The sequence below is a fragment of the Diadema antillarum genome, unplaced genomic scaffold (assembly GCF_040938485.1).
Source record: "Diadema antillarum isolate AM-2024a unplaced genomic scaffold, OU_Dant_1.0 seq00000301_RagTag, whole genome shotgun sequence".
In the NCBI taxonomy this organism is placed as follows: domain Eukaryota; kingdom Metazoa; phylum Echinodermata; class Echinoidea; order Diadematoida; family Diadematidae; genus Diadema; species Diadema antillarum.
Window position 1 is genome coordinate 1,045,222 of NW_027271324.1, and position 19,467 is coordinate 1,064,688.

A 19,467-nucleotide genomic window follows, 5' to 3' on the forward strand; every position below is an offset into this window, starting at 1 on the left:
ACCATGATTGTGTTATACCACTTAGTGATGATGACAGCAGTGGTAGTGTTTGCGAATGGGGTGGGGATGACCATGATTGTGTTACATGTATACCACATAGTGATGATAAAAGCAGTGGTAGTGTTTATGACAGACTGATAATAGTGGTGATGGTGGTGAAAATGATGATTGTAATGATGTGATGATGGTGGTGGTAGTGATACATGTATGATGATGGTGATGGTGCGGACATCGATGGACGGTGATAATGATGTGAACATCCTCTTCTCTTTCCCTATACATGTATATATCTGTTTTTTCCTTCCAACCATCCTTTACTTCTCTTTCCTTATGTATTTCCCTGTTTTTCTTTAATCGATTCTCTTCTCTTTCCCTATGTATTTCATTGCTTGTCCTTCCATCTATCCTCTTCTCTTTCCCTAAGTGTTTCATTGTTTGTCCTTCCATCTATCCTCTTCTCTTTCCGTTTTTCTGTCTTTCCTCCCATCTATCCTCTTCTCCCTTTGTGTTGCTTTGTTTTTCCTTCCATCCATCCTCTTCTCCTTCCCCATTATTTCTTTGTTTTTCATTCCAACCATCCTTTACTTGTTTTTCCTTCCAACCATCCTCTTCTCTTTCCCTATTATTTCTTTGTTTTTCATTCCAACCATCCTTTACTTCTCTTTCCTTATGTATTTCTTTTCCTTTACTCGATCCTCTTCTCTTTCCCTATGTATTTCATTGCTTATCCTTCTATCTATCCTCTTCTCTTTCCCTTAGTGTTCCATTGTTTGTCCTTCCATCTATCCTCTTCTCTTTCCCTATGTATTTCTTTGTTTTTCCTTCCATCTATCCTCTTCTCTTTCCCTTTGTGTTTCTTTGTTTGTCCTTCCATCCATCCTCTTCTCTTTCCCTATTATTTCTTTGTTTTTCATTCCAACCATCCTTTACTTCTCTTTCCTTGTGTATTTCTTTGTTTTTTATCTATCCTTTTCTCTTTCCCTATTATTTCTTAGTTTTCCTTCCATCTATTCTTCCTTAAACCTCGCACCTCTACCATTATTCTTTGCACCAACTATCATACTTCATCTCTTAATGGAAACCTCCCTTAAACCTCACACCTCCGCATTATTCTTTGCCACTAGCACTGGTAGAGGTCAGTGTTCTTTGCACCTACTTTCATGTACACAATAACGTACGCATATGACATCAAACATGCATATTCATGACTGCCACTCTGCTATCGATATCGAGCGTGGTCTTTGAGCAAGTCGCTCCGTGGAATAAAATTTGCCGATCTGACGCGTAAGTGGTACGGAAAAAAAAATCCCGAGCGGGACTGTATTTCTTTCATCTCAGTATCTGAGCAGCTTCTTATATATCCAGGTAGAAACTTGAGCTTCAGGATCTGCAAGAAAATAAGAATTAACTAGATGGTGAAAAATGCAAAGTGAAATATGGCTACAAATGCAAAGATTGGAACATAGCAGCTGCAAAAGGTCCTATCCCCTTTCATTACAAGAGACTGTAGATTGCACCATTTGCAGTCAAAGCCCTCTAAAATGCATTTTTCTTACAGAAAGGGGAAGCCTTTGAAAATATATTTACCCATTCTCTGTGGACATATAATGCACCATCTCGACGCAGTGCACTATAATATGTTTGCCGTCACGAAACCGCAAATGTGACGCCGTCGCGAAACCGACGAACACAAGAGCCCCAGAACAAAATACAGACCAGTGGAGAACCCTGTGTAGGGTTATATATTTGATTGCGGTACAATGTGTTACAGGTGAAGGCAAAAACAGAGAGACATGTGGTTAAGGAGGATGAGGACAAGAACATCAATGGACTGCTGAAGAAACAGCAATTTGCTGGACCTGCGGGCCATGTCGTCTATTAAGGACATGTTGGACAGGCCGCGGAAATAGGTGGCCCATATCATCATTAGTGAGAAGATGAAAGAGTTGGAAATGCGGAGAACAGTGCTCAGCATCGGTTCAAGAGCGGATGAAGTACATTCACAAAAGGTACAAAGGTGTGAAAGATAATAACAAAACGAGCAGAGCCCTTAGGACGACCAATCAGTGGTGTGGCTAACCATCCTGATGAATGGGTCACTGTGAAAAAGATGGCAAGAATGATGAAGTCCTAAAGATGAAATAGTTCACATGAACTACACAGACTTCTATGAGCTGAACAGATTGTCAGCTCTCCTAATAAGAAACCGAAGAAAAGACATTGAGGGTGAGACCATTAATTACTTTAAAGTACAGCACATGTGCTATGCAAAGGGCAAGGCCTACTGTACCTAAGTTCTGCTATGTACATCTATGCAGAGGACTTCAGGGAGACGAAAGTCAAGATATCATTTAACCTTCAAATATCATGCGACACTAAAAGCTTGAACAGCTGTACAGTGCACCTTTCAGAAGAGCCTTGTTGGAAATACAATGATGGGAGCAAAATTCACTGTAATTGGTCCTGCTGTTTAACAGTTATGATACATACAACGTATAATACTACACCATACGTTTTGTGAGGTTGTTATTTTTGTGAATTTTGCGAGTCATGTGCTATATTGCAAATTTCACAACACACAAAATTTTCTCTAGTTTTGACATGAATGCAACATGAACGCATGTACTGGTACACAGTACACAATACAAGACTACATTTGTAGGGTGCATGGCAATTCTTGCTATTACCAATGACGTACATAAAAAACTCCTGCACACGCTAACGAGCTCTGTCACAGGTGCACTGTGGGATATCCATTGTTCGCTTCCAGTTGTCTAACGCGAGTTGCAGTTCCCATATGATTCAATGGAGTTTTTTGTCTGCTTTTTTCCGTTGTTAGCCATTTTTGGGGCTATAATTCAGCTTAAAAGAGTCGAAAGTGTCTTTAGAAGCTTTACTGATTTGCGGTCACTGAAGTCATGGTTCACTACTGCAAGGCTTCAATGTGCTGGTCACATGATGGAAAGCGAAGAAATCTTCAACAAAAAATACAGTGCACTCCCGTTATAACGAAATGCTCGGGACTGGCGGTTTTCTTTCGTTATAACCGAACAAATACAATATACAATGTATAACAAAAACAAGGAAACCACGCATACATCATATTCTGTTTGTTGAATTTTCATCTTACACTGTGCAGATATGTTGAACAGGATGGTACACTGTATACCTTTTAAATTTCGTTTGGATATTACATTAAAGAGAGCATAAAATTGACGGAAACTGCGCGTGACGCATGGAGCGAACACACCATGATGTAAAGCGTTCGCCCATGCTTGTTCCGCTACGAATTTTCGAAAGCGATCCGCATTTCGTTATAACGGAGCACATTTCTTTTGTTTTTCTTTGTCCGTGTGGCTCGGAAAAGACTTTGTTGTAACGAAAATTTCGCTATAACTGTGTTCGTTATAAGTGAATTTTGTACCAAAGACATTAATGGCGATAATTTTGGGACCAGAAGTTTTACTTCGTTATAACGAAATTTCGTTATAACCGTGTTCGCTGTAACGGGAGTGCACTGTACCTCTTTATAAAGACAGAGCGTGTTGTAAGTGTATGTGCAGCCAAAAACCGGGGCTAGTTTGCCACATGAGCTGTCCATAATGCATCTAAAACGCTGCTCTGCGCACGGCACCTACATATTGGCAATACCCTCAATTGCTGTACTCCAGGATCGCAAATTTAACCACTGCAAAAATTGTTGGAAGTCTTGATTCATGAAAAATGTGATTAGATAGATATATTATGTATTACACATGTAAACAACAACGAAGATAAACATGCAACGTTGTACACTCTAGTATCATTGTGGTAAAGCCGTAAAAGTCGACATTTACACACATATGTACAGTGTAGCCATAACAATAAAAATATTGTACTTGTATCTATGACACATTTATCACAGTGAGATGCTGACAAATATTACACATCACATCACCGAACAATGAAGTACCGTAGTTAGTATGTATATGACATCTTTGCCATTTGTTGTTACTCGTATGTGGCAAAAGATATATAAAATGCAAAGAGAGCAGAGAGAGCTGAAAACCAGAGACAGAGATAGATGAGATATGGCACTCTGGTCTCTATCATACACATGAGTGAACCATTTGTACAGGCCATCTTATCTATCAACCTTTAGATCTTGGTGTACACAACATCAGAGGCAGTGGTTAACTCTTAATGTGTCACGTTCGCACACCCGATTCAGTCGACGGCGTGCCAACTTTGCATATTCCGCTCAAACGCACATACCTGCCCAAACCGATCCATAAATCGCCAAATGCCACAGTACAATGAAAGCTTTTCTCACGATTCCATTACTCACATATATAGCTTACATTTTATGTGGTGATTGACTAGCAAGCAGTGTTTCCTAGTGGATTTGCGTGAAATTCTAAAGGCACAAACATGATGACGTCAAACCTTGTCTTCCTTGACATAACTCCTTCTACAGCTTATATGACCCTGAGAATCACTCCTCCTGAAACTGGACTCTAAATGCACTGCAGTGGACGGTGTAACAGTTTCAGTTTCAGTAGCAGTTTTTCCACTTCTTTGACCTGATTTCAGAGAAATGTCATCCTCTTTGCTTGTATCCTTGGAATTTCTGGCAAGATTTACACGTCCCACACTCCTTGACTTGAAAGTTTCGTGGGTAGAAGTGGAATTCCTCTTTCTGTGATGCCCCAAGGGTGAAAATCTTTGTAGTTCACGGTTCTCATGTTGTGCTCCTTGCCGATTTCCCGATACGACTCCACGAAGAGTATTTCGCAGAAACCTCTTATTTGTGGTAACCTTTCTCTTTTCCCTGGAATTAAAAAAACAAACAAACAACAAACAACAGATGTTGGCAATTATTATGCAGTGAAGGCAATAAAATATATACAGCATTTTCTTTCTCTTTGCCTACAATCTGTAATTAAGGTACAGTAACATGTACCCCAAATATCCACAAATCATCAGTTCTAACCCAAAGGGCATTGGTATTCACACGGTACATCACCTGAATAGTTAATGCTCACTTGGACTGATGATATTCTGTATGCCACATTTCACAAAAGAAAGGGCATATTATTAGAGACGCACACTATGGTTTATTGGCCCACTTACACAAAAAGCACAACTGCTCTCCGAGTACAGCATTAGTTCATTAGGCCTCTCTTTTTTTCATTGGTCTCACATCCACCATGCTTTCCAGCACTTAACTAGAGTATACATTGTATAAGAATTATATAACAAAACTGAACACAAGAGCAGATTTTAGTGAGCTTCATAACACAGCTAACAAGCAATTCTCAAGCAGTCATCTGCAAATGCCCTTCAAGTAAATTTAATGAGTGATGATACTGTTCTAAATGGTTATTAATACATGTACATGTAGCTTTTTATTAGTTTTCATTTTTGTCTTCGGCTTTTTTTTTTTTTCTTGGGAGGGGGGCTCAACACGCCAGAATGGACAACCAAGCCTTTCTCACTTGCAAAATATTACCATAGTCCCACAAGTCAGTTGGCCTGTATTGTCCACATATGAATACATGTACTTACCAGCCGTACGTCCCCATAGATGAAGCTCTTTCCTTCCCTCTCTTGGCTTCTTGCAGTAACTCCTGAACAGCAAGACTGATTTACATGGAGAATCTGTTAACATTATCAAATCTTGGTAAATTTTTTACATCTGCCAATCAGTAGATACACACATTAGTCAAAAAAATTACAGCAGGCTAGAAAGGAACTGTACAATTCAAGTGTGATTTACCTCCCCCCCCCCCCCCCCCCCCCAATCTGCTCACACAATAAATGACAGAGGGCTTTCAGTCTTAGTGGCATCAACAGCAGACTCTTGTTGCATATTACTCTGCTGGCTCCCTTCTTGCCCCCATCTTTCCATATATGCTCAGTTATATCTCATATATTTTTTTTTCTCAAAAGACATCAATAAATGTAGTCAATGCAATACCATTCGAGAAATACTATTGTGATACATACAAGCTAAGTCCAAACCCAGTGCAGGATCAATCAGTACTTGAATACCCACCTCAGGGCCATTGAACAAGGGTGAACATATCAACGGTACCTGTATCATTTTAAGAATTACATTCCTAAAACTAATAATCTGCAGTGCAAATTTGCGGCAAAACAGCCCCCAAGAATAGTTTGAACATAAAGAGTAAATTTCAGTCAGTTTATTTTGAAGTCTGCCCTTTGTTTTTCTCAGCCATTAACTTTGTGGCTACAAAGATGCACTATGCTGCATGTTAAATTGCCACAATACGTACTCTGTACATATGCAATATGAAGCTTGTATAACTATTGTACATGTATTGTATTCTTACCTCTCCAAATCTGTGTCTGCCATTACTCAGTGGCCAAGTCTCAAGGGAGCATCAGGAACTGTAATCTAGAATCTGTAGATAAGAGATGAAAATGTACATGTATAAACGTTACAAGACTTGTATTCCTTGAGTAAACAAACCAACAGGAAGGCTCTACAACAAAGTAATTCAAAAGTTTCTATTACAGATAAGAAGAACAAGTCTCCGGAAGGCTAAAAGTGTCCACTCATAGCAGTCATAACACGGGTGTTGAATAATTTTAACACTGTAGAGCTAGGTACTACTGTGTTAACCCCGGTCTGTTACTCTATACACATTTACTACTGTGCAATCTGGAAACATGTAGCCTTGAACCTTGAAGTAGCAATCCCTTTCAGCAGTTCCTTGAAACTATCCCGGGATGGTAGAAGTGTCGTGCGTCAGTGAGAGGTGACATGGTGAACAGGATGATTTTAAATGTCACTAATGTACAATAAAAGTGACGGTGCATAGTGCTAGTAAAAAAAAAAAAACGCCTTTGTCATCATGGGAATAAATGCCAACAGGTCAGCCAGACTTTTTGGAGGTTTTATATATTAATATCAGACTTGTCAACAGGAAACCTCTCCTGTAGCTGAAGTCACAGGCTATTACCGTACAGCTAACATTAATAAATACTAATAAAACACCTACGCTACAGCTTTTACCCACATTTCAGACAAAGAACTCTTGATCTGTATTCTGTATGTAAATTTAGGGCATTATATATCGCGAAATAGGTCCCCACTCCATTCACCGCAATTCATTTTGTCATATGACATAGCCGGAGACTTCTTTCTTTCAACCTCCATACCATATAGATCAGTGGACAGACTTTGCACATAGGTTCTAGACTAGTGGAGATCGAGACGCACACGCAGAAGGAGAGGGGACCGATATCACAATTTGGCCGTCTAGACAAATACACTTTTACATTTGTGTCAAAAAAAGAAAAAAAGAAAAGAAAACACAAGGCTGTGGCAGGAATTCGTACTGCTTACTGGGCTGTATCCCTACGGCTACGCGCCTACCAGACAGGGTCTCTCCACTACACTTGCTATCAGCGCAGCGCCCCGCCGCCCGGCCGCGGCCCCGAGCAACCGGGGTTACACTCCTGCCAAATCCGAACAGTACGAGAGCTTACCTGCAAGTTACAGTACAAGGTTTTTACAGTCAAATAATGACAAGACAAACCTAACAGCAGATTCACGAATTAGCAAAAGGATGCCGTTTTCGAAAGTGATGATAATATGGGTTATTTTTAAAGCACTTACGTGTACAAAATCGTGTGTCTTCACCAGGCATTATTTGCAGCACATTAACTCTACTTGGGATACTGAGTAATCGTGAACAAGTGTTATGGTAAGCTTAAATAAGTATGGAAAGCCACTTTATAGTTCGGTGGTACTGAAAAAGGGCTCACACCCATAAATATTTTCCCATTGGGATGTGTGTTAAAAATCAAATTTCAAAAAATTCTGTAAAATAGCTGAGAGAAATGAGGTGTTTCAGCTTCACTAACCTGGATAAGTGAGATATACCCTTTCACCCATCAAATTTTCAGGGTGGATTCTTCAGCCCAAATTCTGTCCAGGGTCCGCAAAGCCAGACTACGAGTTCTTGTCACTCAAAAAAAAAATCAGCTACTTTCCGTGCACGTACCCAATGAAATATAGTCCCCTCAAATTCCATCAGAAAAGCTTTCATCTTCCAACCAAAATGCAGTTTGTAGAGGAATATTCATACTCAATATCTACAGCTATTCAGTTTTTGCCAAACTACATCATTGATTTTTAATTAATTTTTTTCTTCATTTATTTTGGTATCTTTGGTACGAATTTGTGAAGGGGTCTGGGATATTCCATTGTATTTACGGGTGTGAGCCCTAAAGGCCTCACGCTCCTTTTCCGGGCTCCCATAGAAACCTGTGTTAAATGCAGCATATTCCATAAATCATAAAAAATCAATCGAATCGTATAATTTTTTAAACTGAAGGCAGATGAAGGGAAATTTTCTCTGCTTTCAAGCAAACAACTTATTTTGGGATGTTTTCCAGCTCTAAAAAAAAGTTGAGAGCCTCCATACGAGACTAGTCATCCAGTCACTCTTAAAACCGATAAAAATAGCAAATTACCTCATACATCAATAAAAATTTATTAAAAATACAAAAACCCTGATTCATTCAACTTCTTCAGAGCCCGTGCAGAAGCTCCTGTCCTCAAGCAATGTCAAACACCACCAAAGGTGGCAATTTTCTACTTGACTGATTTTTAATGATTTTTTTTTTGTGTGTGTGTGTAATAGCATTACCTCATCTTTCCCTGTAGGCAATTAATGCGCGAGTTGAATTAGGAGCGTGAGGCCTAGTACGTAGATTTACTTCGTAGTTGTATCACAAAACATCCTACAATGGAAAAAGTTTGCAATAAAGCCTGAAATATAAGGACATAATTATCACTATTTTTTCTCAATAAACCATAACTGTAGACGGTTTAGTATGGAAAATTTATCATAACTATTGTTCACATTTTGTATATTTAACAATACATATCATCAATTACAATACTGGTTCAAATTTTCACACTGGTTGTTTCTATCCCAAACTCACATTTTACAACTATTTTGAAGCATGAACGCTTGATTTTTAATGGTTTCATCTGCAAATGGTAAATCATGCCTTTAATGTAACGGACTTTAAAAATCGGGAGATTTTAATTATAACTGTTTAATAAAGATGTTAACAAAGTTATTTCATTGTTTGGTCGAGTGTAAACAGTACAGTTCTTAAATAAAGGAAGATTACGTTATTGACTGTGTTAGGAATAATAATTATCATGAATGTCACTTTTTCGATGCAATAAAGCGGGAAATACTAGTAATATGTCGGGTGGGCGGTTGCTGTTATACAAATGAACTGGTAAAGGTGAAATTTAGGCATACAGGCGTTTTATTTTTAACATTCTATGTTCAGAAAAAAAGCATCGGTATTACTGCTGGTGCTCTGGTATAGAAAACAATTTTGATTACATCTTTTATAATAAAAGGAAATTATCCAGTATAGTGTCTGATATTCGTTTCCCAATAATGATGCAAACTTAACATCAACCCACATGATACATATTATAACAATCCAAGAATGATTGCGCTAATACTGTGGCTGACAGAGAATGACAGCCTGGTCGATACTATTTTGATGCTATGGTCTCAGTACGCTTTATCTAAAAAAGTTCTCTAGTCAATTAACTGAAAGTTATTATGATTTATCAAAAACCCTGCAAATGGAATCTTCTGTGAAATCTAGTTCTGAGAAGTTGTACGTTTCTAATTAAGTTTATGATGTTTATGTAGACTGCGCTTTATAACATTGGCAGCATGGATGATTGACCTCAATTTAATTCATTTCATTTATTGTTTCTGCGTGGTACAATTAATCAACAAATCACTCATTTTTAGGAAGATATATATACATTGATTCATCATTAATCATAATGCGGCTAACTTTGCACATGAGAGACAAAGAAATCATCGTGAGAGAATACAGAGATAATAAAATGGGGCAAATTAAAGCACTATACAGGAGGATCCCCAGAACCCAAGCAAGCTTGTTATTTGGGGTCCCATTGAATACACCAAGATATTGATAAACAGTTTAAACAAAATATCGGCTAACTACTAATAACTACAGCACACATTTATTTCACACAACAAAATTATTGTCATGTAGGCCTCCACACAAGTAATGCTGAAAAAAAGGGATATCGATAATGGAAGATAATGAGAAAGAATAATGAGATAAAGAAATATAAGTCTGCCCGTTCATTGTACATAGATTGGTACGATACATTGTACAAGTACAACACAATAGCTGTTGGTGCATTCACCCTGTTGCCAGGTAACGTCTGTTTGAAGCAAACGGACCTGTTATTTACATGAAAATAGAAAAAAAAATCCATGGCAAGTCTGCACGCAGAAGGCAGAGTATACATAGAATGAAGCTGCACATATTATTATAGTAACAAAGAATACCTTTTCTGATGTAGGAGAACCCGGGGTAAAGAGGAACACAGGGCAAAGTGAAACACCCCCATTAAACCTATTATTCAGTCTTGAATCTAAAGCTCATGCACCAAGATCCCTCTAGGGATGCTCCATCTTTTGATATCAGAGCTGTGTAAATAAATAATTGTATGTGTGTCTTTAGGGAAAATATCTGTCTTGCATACCTCAAAACCAACAATTGATGATTAATTGACAAGTAACTAATAAACCAATCAAGGTCAACATCCCTTAAATACACCATAATGCTGCAATTTTGAAATATGAGATACCATGATCAAGAGTATTAAAAGTCTTGCTGAGTTCCATAAACACTCCAAACACGTGCTTACGGTCCGCCAATGCGCTCGACACACTGTCGTATACAATGTAGTTTTAAGATTGCAGCATCAGTGGAATGTGCTTTACGAAAACCATAGGGGCCTACTGATCATGATTAAGCAATTTTTTCCGGAGTTATTAAAAAATCCTAATTATGATTACTGCGTCGCCATTTGGACCCTGAGGTGTTCGCGTGTTACTCGGAGGAAACCGTTGTATTAAAACGCCTGTGAGAGAACTTGTGACTTTGACAGAAACTGTTATAGGTATTATACTATGCATAATAATTGTTGTTTGTGTGTGGACACCTGTAGTGTTTTACTCGTTCATGGAATACATCAGAGGGATAGGAGACGGCAACTGAAGTCGACTTGAAGTTTATTTGGAAAATTAATTATCACATTGTATGCCTCTGTCCTGGATGGGTTTCGATCCTCAGAGTGAATGGCCGTGTTTTGCAGGCAAACATCGAGCCATCTATCTCGAAGCTACTCAGTCCTCACAAGTGCTACCTGCATTTTTCTACCAATGGTGTAGTGTCTTCCGCACTCGCCAATAATTGTGTTTGTATTCTCACTCACTTAGCAAAATGCCCCGGCAAAAGCTGATGAATACAATTACTGACTGTCAGTCGGCGGTGCTACTGTTATTTGCTGCATCATGGAGTTAAAACTCCTTGGCTTGCATCAATGGACCGATCATGCAATCAAGAGGTGAATAGGACCAGCCTAGGGTATACGTGTGTTGTAACATTATTGCCTCACAAAAAATCCATGTGGCTACCTAAGGGACATCGTGCATTCACGCTCACGTTATTATGCAGCTCATTTAAAATGTCACGCTATAATCGAGTGGTCTTCTTTGACATCGTGATGAACGCATGTCTCACCTTGATATCTTTAACTCTAATCGCGGCGGTGAACGCCGAAAATCCTCGGGTGAGAGTCAATGAGGGAATCCTCGTCGGGAAAACTGTTCGCTTCAGCGAAGACACACACATTAAGAAATCTCGTGATATCGACGTGTTTCTGGTAAGTTGCATTTTGAAGTCAACACTAGGGTTCAAAGTCAGGTTGTCTCTCTGTTTTTTTCTAAAACTTCCTCGACCTTTTAAAAGCAACTACTTGGCAGAGTTCTTTAGTGATTTCCCAGGAAATAATAACAAAAAATAGAACTCGAACGTTAAAGTACCACGCTTAAAGTCAGTAGTATGCGTCGTCTCTTGGACACCTCTCCTTAACTTGCCAACATTCCCCACCAAATCACTGTTACTTTTTGTTCGAGTGGCTGTTGAGGCGGTCTTTGACTTGGTGGTCCCGAATGTCACTCTTTCCAACTGAATTAAATGAATCCTTTTCTACAAGATTTAACCCACTTTAGGCCTACTTCTTTATCGATAGGGTAAGAAGATGGCAACATTAACGGGAATGTTAATGATGGCTGTCATACGACCATCTTGGAGAGAAGTCCTAACCACTAGAGAATCTTCTATTACGGTGGAAAAAAAAAACCCATTCTTTATAAATAATTACTCTTTCGTTGATAAATTATGATCAAACTGAACCAAAAACTCTGTAAGCTTCTGGGACCCTATACGTCCTGCAAGCAATGCTTCTATGTATAAATTCGTCATATTTCACATTAATTGTCTTAATAAATGTTGTGTCCGACCATGTGCACATTCAGTTTTTTGATATGATATGATTAACTTGTAAACATTGAGCAACAGAATAAACAATTTCTATGTAATAGCTTTGTTCTATCAATCGTCAAGCAATACATTGTGTTTGTAGTCAACAGAAAAATCAAACCGTTTGTTTATAAATGATATGCCCCTGTGTTCGATATGTCATGATGTTGCATCACAATAATTGTGTGTATGTAGGGGGGTGAATAGATAATACAGATCATAATTGCAGGCATTACAGGGTATTATCTCCAACATGTTCTAATTCTTGTAGTTATATTTTTGGTTGTTGAAGATTCATGATTCAATTTGACCACAGGTTCATAAAGAGGCATGTCATCGTTTGATAACACACGGTGTCTGTAACGTTTTTTGATTGTTTTGCTTTCTCTTGGCATTTGATATCTTTTGTTTTCCTACGGTAGGGAGTCCCTTTTGCCGATCCGCCAGAGCGATTCGCTCCTCCACATCCCAAGACACCTTGGGCGGGAGAAAGGAATGCCACCGAATTCTCGGCGGCGTGCCCTCAGAACCAACTCGAAGGTGTAGACCGGTTCTTGACCTCAGAGGACTGTCTCTACTTGAACATCTTCGTCCCAAACCCGAGGGTATAATTAGTTAGATATTACTATCATTTCATAGTTTAGAAAGAAACAGAAATGTTTTGATGACAATCTACACGAGGATCGATACATGATGCGAATGGACGGCTTACTCTCATAATCTTCACATTAGAAACGTAGGAATTAAAATAGAATGGCACAAGTGCACATACGCACATGATGTTCATACACCATCTTCTTAGAGAAAGTTCTTACAAATTGAGGGAATTATTGCTTGGTTGAGTTGTATCGTCTTCATAATGGAATACTTTACTTGCAAGCAATAGACTGTACTATAACAGCATGTATTATAATTACTGGAAGGGTAAAGAAAACACCGGAATCAGGAAGAACTGTTTATGATCCCGCAGAGAATACTCACTTTCCCCGTTTCGTGAAGGACCTATTGTAATATAATGCACTTGGAAAAGCAGAAATGACAAAACATCATCTCACAATTTAAAGCTTTCAGGATATTTTCAAGTTATACCATTTTACAACGTCTTCAGTCTAGTACGTGCGTGGGTAACTTTCTTCACTGTATTCGTCTTGCAGCAAGCTAGCATTTCCGTCATGGTGTGGATTCATGGTGGGGCATTCAGCCGCGGCACGGCCATGACGTACGATTACAGCGGCGTCCCATTGGTCACTGTCGGTGACGTCATAATGGTGGCCATGAACTACCGTTTAGGAGTCTTTTCGCAGTTTTCAACAGGTGTGATATCAATCGGCAAGGCAACTTGCCATGATGAAACTTGATGAAAATGATGAAAAATGATGAAAACAGAGGATAATTTAGAATAACTGTATATGCGAAAAATACCAGTAAAACCTAACATCTTGAAGCTTTAAAGAGAATGATAGATTGCAGGGGATTTGCACACACCTTGTTGGATCAGCTGTACATTTTTTAACTCTATGATAGTTCAGTTTATGAAAAACAAAGGAGACAGTTGTGTAATGTTTTGAACATCTAAAAACAAGTACTTAGAAATTCGAATGAACGATGTTTTCATCACAAGTTTTGCGAGTAATACATCCAGAGTAGTTAGAATGCTCTCGAAAATTATCGATTTTACGAAAGTTTATCCAAAAATGATATTCTAGTCATTTGCACAATAGAGGATTTTTTTTTTTTCAGACTACACATGACGTAATGAGAATGAGTGCTTTGCTTTGTGATATGAAATTTCCAAATACGAGGTCTCCCCTTCAAATCCTGCATGGGGGTGACAAAGTGTTACAAGTTGTACCATGATGTCTCGGGGTCATCCACGAGCCTGACGCCCAAGTGTCATACGGCCCACGGGCTCGACATTGAAAAAGGGTCCATGATTCCGACAATGGGCAAACAAGGCCCATGAGTCCAACACAAAGCAAAAAACAAGAACAAAAACAAATGCCCAGGAGACTGAAACTGCTAACACTAAGTCCTATGATGTAGACCTAATGAGTGTCGGACTTGTGAGTCTTATTTGCCTATTAGTGTCGAACCCTTGGGCCCTATTTGCCTGGTGTAGAGCTCGTTGGTTGTGTGACTCGTGGGTATCGGACTCGTGACGTGCACCCGATGTCTCTCCACACCAAAATGTTTCTACTTGGGTGCCGGGTAGCGGGCTGTTGTGGTAATAATGATGATACTAGATGAATAAAGGGGAACTGCTAACTCTGAAGAGGCTGCCCTAGGAGAACCAAACATTATTATATTTGTTACGAACATTATCATTATTTCCATCATTATAGTCATATTGGTACTATCATGATTATCACCAATTTGATCATTATTGTTGTAGTTATTGTAATTATCGGATACGAGTATGTTATTATTGTAATCATAATTACCATTACTATTGCTAATGATTATCATAATTATTAGTGCCACCACTATGTTTTTGTTCCATTCTTCCTCCTTTATCTCTCTTTCATTATGGCTGTCTTGTCAATTTTCTCATAATCTATATTTTCCAAGAGGACGATGTTGCTCCAGGAAATTACGGAATGTTGGATCAGGTTGCTGCGCTAAAATGGGTCTACGAAAATATCGAAGGTGAGAACCATCCAACTATTATAACCGCTATAGAGACTGACTGATATACACACAAAGAGAGCTTAATATGCCGATGTACTTTTTCTTATATGATCGGAAAAAAACCCCACAAAAACTTGCTTGCTGAGATCAAAGGCCAACGTGAAGAGTGGTTCACCTCATTCTGTACCAGTGGTAGTTGATTGAAGATAGAGGTACGAATAATACATTTATAGCTAAAGAAATCCACCAGCATTTAATGATTGTTAATTGTTAAAATTGATCTCTAGTGCCTCTTGATCTCTTGTCTTTGCAATCATCACAGGATGTGGATGTATTTGCCGCTGATTTAGTATTCTCCATACATTGTCATGACATATAGACAATGCAATTACTGAACTTTCGTTTACTTTTATGTCTGTAAAATGGTCCGTGAAAAATAATAGAAAACTGATTTGAAAATCGTCACATTCAGAGCACAGTGTGAAGGACATGATCTCGTGGTCCTTAACTTTCAAGCCCATGATATTTTCCAAAAACGTTTAATACTTTATCCTTTGCATGTGCGCAGGACTGAACCAAGTTCAGCCTGACTTACATGTAAGTAATCACAATGATAATCCTTGCAGCGTTTGGCGGAGACAAAGACAAGATCACCATATTCGGGCAGAGCGCCGGCTCGGCCAGTGTCAACTTCCACATCCTTTCGAAACTCAGCCGTGGCTACTTCAGCCAAGCCATAATGCAGGTATTAGCTCTTCATGGGATTCTTTTTTTCACGAGCTCGACACCCACGAGTCAGCTCACGAGTCATAGCCCACGAATCATACAGTCCACGAGAGTTATACAGCTCACGAGACATACAGCACACGAGCTAGTCGCTGCATAGATCTGGGAGCTCAACATCAAGGGAAATAGGTCCACGAGCTATAATACCATGTAGGGGGCCTGTACAGTCCACTACATACGAGCTCGACACTAAGAAAAAAAGGGTCTACAAGCTCGATACTAATACAAACCGTAACATATACGGTGCTTAAATTACGTAATGTGGAAGCTCGTGGGCTGTATGATTTGTGGATGTATAACTCAATATGGACTTTTTTCCCAATGTATAGCTCGCAGGCCGTATGACTCGTGGGTGTCTGGATTCAGATTTTATTATATTATTCAATGAGTTATTATTGACATTAGTGAGTTTTTATGTTTCTTTAAGCCCCAGTCACATAATGCTCTGCGTCCGGAGTTACGTCCAAAAAAGTCGTTTTTCTTGCGGACTCCCGCGGATCCCTTGCCGTCACAAGAATTTTTTACAAACAAAAATACGGAAAAAATGCAGGCGATACGGACAAATACGATCAGATGCGGACACTTGCGTCCACTTGCGGATAATCTTACGAATTGACACCTTCTTTGTTTTTTTCAACTTGCGTAAACTTCCGAATACTTCTGAATACTCGTGGAGAGTTACGGATAGTTACAGATTTTTGTGAATAATTATGGACAATGTGGTTTTCTCTGACGATCCCTGCTCAGTTAGTGTATTATGACAACAAGGTTATCACATATTGGACTGTCTTGTATTGTACACTGGGGAAAAGCTGAAATTATGTCACGTACAACTTGTGAAGATTTTCGCATTCCTTTAATTTGTTTTACAGCAATAGAAGAAAAATGAAATTTTGAACTCTAAGTTTGAATTGATTTTGTGCAACTCAAATATGAATAATACATCATCAATGTCCAGTATACAAAGCATAACTATACCAAAAGTTAAACATAAGTTAAACAATAGAATAAGAAAATACAAATTACAGTCATGGAATAGACCAGCTTTGATTTCGCTGTAATTGTGTCATGACTTACTGGGTTATGCTAAGGGGACTGATATAATAAAATTACCGTAATGCTTGATAATTTTCCAGATACAAAAAAAAATAAATAAATAAACATCTAGACTTTAGAACACCCTGTTACGTCACATTTTGGTAGATCGGCACATTTTGGTAAATTACCAAAATGTGCAAGTTACCAAAATGTGCCTTCACTATGTCATGGCACATTTTTGGTAACTGCACATTTTGGTAATTTACCAAAATGTGCCGATAGTGCACCTATACCAGACGGGATCAACTGTTACCAAAATGGACAGTTCAAAGTGGATTTGCCTGCACATTTTGGACAATCTGCACATTTTGATAACTGAACTAAAAACCAATGGATGGGCTTGAGATATATATTACGGTCAAGGAGTTAAGGTGATATGGTCCTGCAGTAAAGACAGGCAAGACACTTATTTAGCTCAACCGAGCTGAAAGCTCGAGTAAGCTATTGTGATTGCTTTTCGTGCGGGTATGCTGTGTGACCTGCGTGCCAGGTGCGTTGGGCTGACAAGTCAGTGAAGGAATTCCTCTGAAGGAATGGCAGAAGTACCACAGAATGTCATTAATTTGACCGCATACGGGGACTGCGAAATACATGCGCGGGAGTTGTCTGCGAGGTGATGCCGCTAAGGGCCTCCTGCTGGCGTTCTGCGTGTACCTCTGCGGGCAATTCTCACGGCTCACCCGGAAAAAGTTTTGGTCATGCTGAAAAACTTAGCTGCGGGTAAATCGGACTTGCGTGCGCACCTCCGGGCAAATACAGGTGAGATACGCGCTAGGTACTGTCAGGTGCGGACCAACTGCGGAGAGCTCCGGGTAGCAAATTTGCTTGCCCGCAAGTCAAACTTCCCCACATACCGTATGACAAGGCCGTGAGCATGTTCAAAGTTGTTCCGAGTGAGTTAAGGGGGTACACGGTGAACACCAGTAGGAGGTCCTTACCGGCAGCACCTTGCAGACAACTCCAACGCAGGTACTTTGCAGTACCCGTAAGTCGCTCGTAACAGAAAACGGATCGGTTTCAAAGTTGTCACGCAGGTTAAACGGAATACACGCAAGTAGAAGGTAAGTAGCACGCGTCTGGCAAATAAGACACAAGTGCTAAACTCGTAAACATTCTTGTTCGCCCGCAGAAAATTTTCCTGCGTGCTGAAAAATCCTTACTCGCAACAAGCCCGCGTAGCTTGCCCGGAAAGGTGTGACACGGCCTTACAGGTCGTGTCACATCTTTCCGGGCAAGCCTTGCGTGCGACTTGCGAAGAACAATTTTTACTACTCGGAGGTCCCCGCAGATGACCTGCACGTAACAGTACCTAGCACATATCTCACCCGTGGTCGCCCGGAGGTGCGCACGCAAATCCTTTTTTACCCGTAACCATGTTAAGGCCTTGTCACACTTTCCGGGCAAGCTACGCAGGCTTGTTGCGTGTGAGGATTTTCTCTCCCAAATCCAAGGATTTGGGCGAGTTGTGCATGTGTCGTACTTGCTGGATGCGTGCTACTTATGTTCTTCTTGCGGGCATTCTGTGTGACATGCGTGCCAGGCGCGTGGGGGGGGGGGGGGGCTGACAACTCAGAAATTCATCTGAAGGAATGGCGAAAGTCCAACAGAAATGACAGAATGTCATTATCTCGACCGCGCTGACCGCATACGGGGACTGCGAAGTACCTGCGTGGGAGTTGCCAGCGAGGTGCTGCTCAAAACTTGGCTGCGGGTAAAGCGGACTTCCGTGCGCAGCTCCGGGCAACTACGGGAGAGATAATTTCCCTGCGTGCTGGAAAAACTGTACTCACAACAAGCCCGCGTAACTTGCCCGGAAAGGCGTGACACGGCCTTTAGCCTGCCGAACCCATTCGGTGGGGACAAAAACCAACTGCACTTTCAATTTGTTTTTGTGATGATTGTGGAGGAGCAGAAAGTTACCAAATTTTTACCAAAAATGTTACCAAAATGTGCTGTAAAATGATTACGGCACATTTTGGTAACTGCACATTTTGCTAATTTACCAAAATGTACAAATTATCAAAATGTGCCGTAACACACCCCTCCATTTCCAAAACACAAAATAAAAATTGTAATACACATTCCATGGAGTGTAAAGGGGTTAAGACTTTATAGAAATACTGTCGTTCTCATTGTATATAGTTTATCGCTGCCCCACATCCTCCCCGGCCAGAAAAGTAAATGAAATGCTGTAATCCCATTCCCTATCCAAAATATTGACCTTTTTTCGAATAACATACATTCAGGGAGTGCAAGAAAAATATGTTCAGCACCAAGGGTCAACAATGTCATTTGTATATGGGTGCCACGTAAAATGACCATTAATGGGAGAAATTTCTTAACTCGACCATGCGGTTTTGCCACTCCACCGCTCCTACTATGTTGTAGTATTCCTTTAGGTACATGCGTTGCATCTTGGCAAGACGGGTGGTGTGGTTTCCCACGACTCTCTGTTCCCATGGGAGTGGAAAACGGAAAACGTCAAGGGACGCAATCGCCCGCAGCATCCGTAACTGTTCGTACATGTCCGTAAGC

The 19,467-nt window shown here is 39.9% G+C and overlaps 1 protein-coding gene and 1 long non-coding RNA gene across 2 annotated transcripts in view; one reads left to right on the forward strand and one right to left on the reverse strand.

Annotated features, from left to right (window-relative positions):
* Positions 1 to 4,634: 4,634 nt before the first annotated feature.
* On the reverse strand, positions 4,635 to 6,410 carry LOC139730292 (uncharacterized). Its single transcript, XR_011710914.1, has 3 exons — positions 6,336 to 6,410; positions 5,548 to 5,622; positions 4,635 to 4,810 (listed from the first exon to the last, which is right to left on the reverse strand). It is a non-coding gene; the product is annotated as an uncharacterized lncRNA (long non-coding RNA).
* A 5,153-nt stretch (positions 6,411 to 11,563) lies between these two features.
* The window catches only part of LOC139730328 (acetylcholinesterase-like), a 29,151-nt gene continuing 21,247 nt past the window's right edge, over positions 11,564 to 19,467 (forward strand). The window contains exons 1-5 of the mRNA XM_071641198.1: positions 11,564 to 11,761; positions 12,843 to 13,025; positions 13,575 to 13,734; positions 14,989 to 15,066; positions 15,675 to 15,793. Coding sequence (XP_071497299.1) covers positions 11,564 to 11,761; positions 12,843 to 13,025; positions 13,575 to 13,734; positions 14,989 to 15,066; positions 15,675 to 15,793 — 738 coding nt within the window. The remainder of the gene's footprint in view (positions 11,762 to 12,842; positions 13,026 to 13,574; positions 13,735 to 14,988; positions 15,067 to 15,674; positions 15,794 to 19,467) is intronic.